This window comes from Dermatophagoides farinae, chromosome 2, assembly GCF_024713945.1.
Source record: "Dermatophagoides farinae isolate YC_2012a chromosome 2, ASM2471394v1, whole genome shotgun sequence".
NCBI classification, from domain to species: Eukaryota; Metazoa; Arthropoda; class Arachnida; order Sarcoptiformes; family Pyroglyphidae; genus Dermatophagoides; species Dermatophagoides farinae.
The window spans coordinates 8,242,445-8,250,378 of NC_134678.1; the positions used below are offsets into that span (position 1 = coordinate 8,242,445).

General features: G+C 33.7%; 1 protein-coding gene across 1 annotated transcript; it reads right to left on the bottom strand.

Moving 5' to 3' along the window:
• Positions 1-32: 32 nt before the first annotated feature.
• On the bottom strand, positions 33-6,840 carry LOC124499254 (WD repeat-containing protein 11). Its single transcript, XM_047063144.2, has 4 exons — positions 6,040-6,840; positions 4,305-5,943; positions 650-4,242; positions 33-580 (listed from the first exon to the last, which is right to left on the bottom strand). Exons 2-4 carry the CDS (start codon positions 4,642-4,644, stop codon positions 203-205), a joined length of 4,311 nt encoding a protein of 1,436 aa, XP_046919100.2. The 5' UTR covers positions 4,645-5,943; positions 6,040-6,840; the 3' UTR covers positions 33-202.
• Between the last annotated feature and the right edge of the window lie 1,094 nt (positions 6,841-7,934).

The following is a 7,934-nucleotide window of genomic DNA, read 5'->3' on the forward strand; positions in this document are numbered from 1 at the left end:
AAAAACCGGACTTCCAAACCATATATATGTGATATGTGATGAAATGAAATTTTTTATTATTCGTCACTAGAGTTGAAATAGACAAATTTTCAAATTTGGGGTTGAAATATCATTTTTTCATTCATATCATAATATCTGATCAAAAAAGTAGTAAATAAAACAAAACAAATAACAATGAGAATGTGTTGGAAGAAAAAATCAATCATGTTTTTGCCGGAAAAAACAGTGCCCAACATTTTTTCAACGAATCATCAATATCGATGTTTAGACAATTTGAATCTTTGATTTTTTCGAATAATGATTCATCATCAAAAAAATGATTGGCGAAATTTCGAAATATATTCTCAATACAATCCATATTTGCATCCATATCGATTAATTGTGCGCCAATACAGATGACAGCCAATGGAAATGATTTACAATCACCAAATTGATTTAATGCACGCAGAACACGACTAAATTGTCGCCGTGATAGATAGATTTTCAATGCTGTCTGTTGATCATAATATCGTTTGGATGAGATCAAATAATCACACCAACGACGCATAATTTCCGTACATTCATTGCCATCTAGACTTGACTAAAGTTGAATGGGAAAAATTTATTCATTAAAAACAAACCATATAAACAATCAATCAATCAAACATACCTTTGCCAACCAAATGGAATCAAACCATTGTTCTGAGCTTTGAAGATAACGACATGCATCGGATGTTTTCGATATGATTGTCAATAATTCTATACCTTCGGTAATATGACCATTAGCAATGAGACTAGTGGAAACTAATTTCACAACCGGTGCCACTCTGGTTTCATTCAGCATCATCGAATGATTGGAATCATCATTTTCAATACTATTATCCTCTTCATGCGTTTGATGATTACTACTATCATCATTTTCGGTTAATGAACAATTTTCGATTGAATAATCATCACTGCTTACAAATCGATTATTATCTTTCGATTGATTACATTTGGAAGAAACATTATTCGATGTCTGCTGTAAAGCGGCAATTAAACAAGCTTTCAATGCATCCACATAGAATGCTTGCTTATCCATCGAATCGTCAATTCGATTCGATTGATTGAATAAATGTTCACTTTCCAATAGAACCTGTACGGCACGATGAAAATTTTTCAGATTCAAATTCATCCGATATACTTGATTAGCATGGAAATAAGTACGTCGATTATGCTCCAAGAGCATAAGTTTTTCCTGTAATAATTGACGAAAATTTTGATTATCAAGAAATAGATCCATACGTGAATCAAGTTCTTCATCAAGCAATATGGAGCCAAGTAATAGCCAAAAATCATAGTCATTTTGATTGGAAAATAATTTTGCCAATAAAATTTGATTATCAATATATTGTCGAATGTCGACAATCATTTGTGATTCATCATCATTATTGGATCGATGTTGCTCTTGATCATCATCATGATTTTCATAACCATCATCTGTTGAAATGGATCGCTTTGTAAATGGGATTTCAAATAAAAATTTTCGTATCAATTCTTTACGGTGGCCAAAGTCTAGAAAATTTGTATTTAAATCTTCAAAACGAAATTGCGATAAATCCAACCTAGCGAATGACCAATTGGATAAACGTGAACTATTCAATGGTGAAGAATAGGTTTTTAGTTTTTGGTCAGATATGACGATAAATCCTTCTGCCGTAGCAAATACAGGTAGATCACAGCTAACCCAATCGAAATCGATGATTTTGAAATTAATATCTCTGGGAAATTTCAACTGTGAACATAGACGAAATTCTTCAATATCCCAGATATCAACACCAAAATCAGCATAAAGGATCAGACACTTCATATTACCGCGACCAGGACCGAAACGAACTTTTTTAATACAAGTACGATATGTAGCTTCGGTTCGTGAATTTTTCCGTTTCAGATCCCAAAGATTAAGAGTACCGGATGCATCGCCAAACAATACCTGGTCACTTTTCCATGCGATACTTGTAACGGTAATATTGCCGCTTTCAACATCAGATGGTATCCTTGCCAATTCTCGTACGATATTGCCTTCGATAGAGAAATGATATAATTCACGTGACATGACAATGAAATTTTCTTTAACCGGTAATGGATGAATCAATGATGATGTTGATCTTATTGATCCAGTATCGGAATCACTACCAAGATCAGAAGTAGCAGCACTGTTTTTGGCCATTTGTTTTCGATTGTACAATGGACTCCATTCTACAGCCGTCACTAGACCAATTGATTTGGACATTGTACGTAATATGGTCAAGGTTCGCACATCCCAAATTTCAAATGGATCGTCATGTTTGAATAAAATGATAAGATATTGTTTCAGATGTGATACACGAATCGTTTCGATTGGCGATGAATCAGTCATATGATTCGTACGAAATGAACTCAACTTTCCGGTTTCGATATCGATATGAATCAATTCATTTGTCACTCTTCCAGAACTACTTCCCGAACCAGTTGTTAGATTTTGTAAGGCACTTAATGGGTGTCTGGTGTAAGAATGTGCCGGCGATGTTATCGTTGGATATGAGAAAGTAATCAAAGATGTAAGATCGGCCCATTCCACACCAGCAATAGCATATGAATGTGCACAAAATTCACGATGTAATGTTGCCGTATTATTGTTCAATAGCCAAATCTGTAGAATTCCTAGACTATCACCGACGGCCAATAATGGTTTATGTTCATTTAGATTTTGCACGGTTAATGGTGGTGCCATTCTTATGACGGTGGGCAATGAATTTAGACCACTTATATAATTTGTGACAATAATTTTATATAGAATGGCATCAGAAACCGATTGTTTACGTTGATCTTCATGACCGATATCATCATCATCATCATCATCATGTTCATTAGCATTGATAAGAAAAGCACCAAGTTTATATTCTTGAGGTTTGATCAAATCATTCAACGATGGCAATGACAAATTATGAACGAATGATGATTTTTGACATAACAATGATTTAAAAATGATACGTCCAGTACTCAATAGGAATGCTACTTTCGTCTCATCAAATGGTGATAAAGAATAGCCAAAGATTTTGTTCTGTTTAGTCAACCTTATTGGTTCGGAATAACAAAGATTCACATAGCCAATGTTGAGGAAATTTGCCTGATTACCTAATTCATCGGATCGATGTTGATTATTATGATTGATGGAAAGATTGTCACGAATAATTTTTTTCTGATACAATCGAAATGATACGTTGCCATTTTCGTGTAACGCATAGAATGCATTTCGAAGACCACAAGAGAAAATTTTGTTTAAACGTGAAAAATTTCTTTCGATCGGTATCGTTGTGATGATCATTTCCATTGACAAATCGATTAGATAGATATCACGTGAAAATACGAGAAAAATCTGATTTCTCACAGCTTTATGGAATTCAATCTGTAATAATTGATAATCATTATTAATCGTGTGCGGTGTAAGTCCTTGTGTGATTGAATTATTACGAATACCGGCTGATGATTGTGTATGGTCTTTGATGGCGATCAGATCATTGGTCAATTTACTTTTATCTAGTCGTTGTATCAGATCAAAGTATCCGGATTTGTTGTTGATCTTCTTCAATACATACATTGTGATGGGTAGATGTATTTTTTGTGGTTCTTTTGACGTTTGATCATTATCTTTAAGATGATGTTCATCCAATCGAGCCAGACCAAGATAGATACGATCAGAATTTGTTGATCGAAATTCGAACAATAAATTCTGCATACTTGTATTACAGCAACGATTGAAATAGAAAAATGGATTGAAATGAATATGCGATACAAGACAATCGATTTGCCAACGACATACTGGTTCACCAAGATCAGCATCATAAACAATAATAGTATTGTTATGAGGATAGAATGATAATAGGTAGAGATTTGTAGCCAAACATCCAGCAATATTATCATTGTTTTTGCAATTATCCGATTTTTCATCTTCTTGGTCATTATTATCGGGTTTAGACATGTCAAAATCAACCAAATCCCAACAATTAATTTTTCCGGTCACAGAATTACGATTCGGTGTTGATAATTTTTTATCCAAATGAATCCAATGAATAAAACTAATGGAACGATTTTCAGTGGTCGATAAAATGACTGTTAACGGCGCAGATTCAATCACATCCCATACGACAATCATACCGATCGTATCGATTGAACACAGACAAAGATGATTGGTTAATGGTGACCATTTAACCAGGCAAACAATATGTTTGTGTCGATGTAAAGCTATCGTAAACGAAAAAAATGCACTGAATACAATCAACAATCAATGTATACATTTGACTTACTTTGACGAAATGATAAAGTGGGCCGTGTATCGACAATGACCACAAGATTTTGGCAACCATATGCTATAAGACCATTCGATGACCAATCCAGAGCACCGGAATTTTGTGCATGTAATACGCCAGAAATGGTCGATGGAAATAATGTGTACGAATACGATAATGATGATGATGATCGTGATTGAGAATCGATGGGAATTTTCGGTGATTCCAATGGAGATGAACATGTCGATGGATTCCTTTGTATGAACATTTGCTTTTCATTTCTAATCGATTGTTGAGAACGGGTATTTGTTTCATGATCATCATTCAATGACTGTTCTACGGTGGTATTGGATTGCATTTTTCATTCAGAATTTATCGAATAAGATTATCAATGAGAATGGAAAAAACCAATGATAATACTGAATTGTAGTTTTTAATGGTTGCACTTGGTAACTATAATGATAAAATGTTTCTCCCAAATAATGGGCTTATCTGGGATTTGGTCTCCAATGTTGTTTGTTGGTCTCGTGTTTATCACCGTTTAGGTGAGCTGTGTATATAATCACATCTCTATGATGTACGGTAAATTTGTTTGCAATTTTTTGATATTGTTGATGAAATGAATGAAAGCAATGATTGGCCAACAAAACACTTTTGGTTGCACTTTCAAGTTTCCTGAATCCACGCATATATAGTCTTAAAATGTGAAATATTTATTCATCAATCATGATCCACCAAAACTTGATGATGATGATGATTTGGCAATAAAATAAAATAGGAAAGAATTGAAATAAATAATGTTTGACATTAAAAACAAAACAACAAAGAATCGAAACCAAAAATAAATAAATTCAACAGTTCTATATTCGGTGACCATTCATAAATGACAAGACGAAAAAATTAATAATCGCCATTTAGTATTATTATAATGGGTAGATTTGAAATATTTTTTTATGTTTTTTTTGTTATAAATAATTATAATTGATCAGAATTTGTTTCAATACCAACAATATGATTGTGAATAAACTAATGATTGTCACTAGTAAATAGGCGGTATATTTGGATATGTAATTATCATTCGATTCATGATGATGATCAGTATCAGAGTCATCATATTCATAGTAATCATAATCATCATTTATTAATTGTCGTTGAAATCGAGAATTCAATTCATCGGAATCATTCTCATCATTGTGGTAAACAACATCAAAGTCATAATGAGCACTTTGGTTCTCGTGTTTGATGATGCAACGTTTTTTGTACACACATCTCAGGATCATTCGTTTATTCTCTTCCAATACTGATACTAATCGTAATGATGTTCGATCATCCAGTTTAGTCGGAGTAATTGGATAATTATATGGTCGTTCCCATTGATAGCTGGAATTATGGAAGAGATTCAATAATAGATTAAATTTCGGTCGTATCAATTTTCGAACGACAATCGTTTCAATCTGATACAGGGAACAATTTTGTATGAAATGATACAAGCCATTTGTTTGATCACTATTAATATCACATGATAGAATAAAATGTAAACGATTCTTATCGGAATGGATTGTTGCATCGTTGTTGTTGTTGTTGATGTAATCGTTGTCATCTAATCGTATGAAACCATTGCTTAATCGATTCAGATACCATAGACGTTTCCATTTTCCTATAGTTATGATGTAAAACAAGTTGATAATAATATATAATTATAACTATAATATGATGATGATATAATCAACATTATTATTATGGATTATTATACCGATTCCATTTCGAATAGGCCAATGTCGATAATGTGGTTGATGATTTGAACCATCATCACCATTGCTTATATATACCAGATTGGACATTTTCCATAATGGCCCACGAAAATGATCCAATGTAAAATGTACCAATATCGAACTTGATTCATGATGAACGATGGCCTTTTCATCTTTGTCCGCATTCGTCAGTTGATGATGTGATGAAAATAATAACAAGAATAGTGAGAAAAGAAACCAAAATCTTGTTGATGACATTTTTGTTTCACTTTTCAATACAAAAACACATTTTGTACAAATTGTTTCAAACGCACAATCAACAACATTTTACGAATCATGAATCAAACCAGAATCGAAAACGAATGCATGTTTTTATATGATAACGATGGCATTTCGGTTATCATCATCATCATCATCGGTATCATCGGTTCAAATATCCAGATATACATGATTTGGCAGAAAATTTCTTCGACAATAACAATTCTGGTGCGTTGCATGAGTGTGTGTGTGTGTGTAAAAGCGAATGACATCATCAGATGGCCAAATATCATGGATACGTGCCATTGTATAAATTGTTTGAATAATGAATAAATATATATCGAATGAATGAATGGACAAATTTTGTTTATTTCTTTTTATTATTCTTTGATCGATCGGTGTGTATAAACACAAAATACATCATATGTGTGTGTGTGTGAGTATTGCAAGGTGACCGCGAACATTCAAGATTGATTACATTAGATCAAATCAAATGGAATGAAAAATCTTATCTCAAAATCCTGCTTGACCAATATGGAATTTAGCAACATTTTTGATTACAACATTGACAAAAACATTGTTGACAACGGTAACATTTCCAATAACAACAATTACAGCATTCACATTCGAATGGCGCACAAGCACAGCATAATGCAAATGGTGAACATAACCATGATTTACAACGGGAACCAGTTGATGGCTTTTTTCTTATAACATTCGACGGAGAAATTGGTCTTTCCGGCGGTATCGGTGTCGATGAAGCGATCGGTGGTGGTGATGATGCCTTAAGTATTGATTTCCCTGGTTGTGTTGTAATGGCTAGATTGTTGTTGATATCACCGCTGGCGCGAATTTTTGAACGACCACTTTGTTTCTTAAAACTTGCTTCAGGTTGTTGTTGTCCTGTTGAACCTTCTGGGCCTTTTGTTGATTTTTGTCGTCGTTTATGGTCATCATCATTGTCCGAATCGGAACTTGAGTCTGAACTTGAGCTAGTATCGGGTAATTTTGTCTTTTTCATTGATGATGATCTATTTGGATCAATGGGTTTAGTTTGGCGTCGATCATCAGTTATTCGTACAGCATAATCTCTGTGATCCTCATCGTCATCTGGTTGAGTACCTTGTGATACTTTTATCACTTTAACATTCTTTCTTTTTAGATCATCGTCATGATTTCGATGGAAAGATTCACGTTGAATATTATCATCACTATCGTCATTACTTTGTCGTTGATCTTCAACCCTGATTGGAATGATACGTTCACGTGGTGATATGGAACGGTCATTGATAACAATGGTCGATGTTGATTTATTGGCTGACATGTTTATTATGCAATGTCGTTGTATTGTTTTTCAGCACACACAAACCACAAACATGATCTTTTTCAGAATTATTTTATTCAACCACAACCACCATTATTCGTGTGAACATAAAATGACAAAATGAATGGCTGTGTCCACCAGTGAATGCAGTGAATTCGAATGAACAAGCCAAAAATAAACAAATAAATAAACAGGTAGGCTGTTTAGGCACACACAAAAACATCGATTTGATGATTTGGGCAGGTGCACAAACCGATTATGGATGCATACACAAACAATCCTCAACATGATAGAGAAGAATCAACACATTTCTTT

Bases quoted from the DNA above. Each gene is read 5' to 3' on its own strand.
- LOC124499254 (XM_047063144.2), bottom strand. From the start codon at position 4,644: ATGCAATCCAATACCACCGTAGAACAGTCATTGAATGATGATCATGAA. The intron at 4,243-4,304 runs GTAAGTCAAATG...CGTTTACGATAG, and splicing joins CACTTTATCATTTCGTCAAA to CTTTACATCGACACAAACAT. The intron at 581-649 runs GTATGTTTGATT...ATTCAACTTTAG, and splicing joins ATTCCATTTGGTTGGCAAAG to TCAAGTCTAGATGGCAATGA.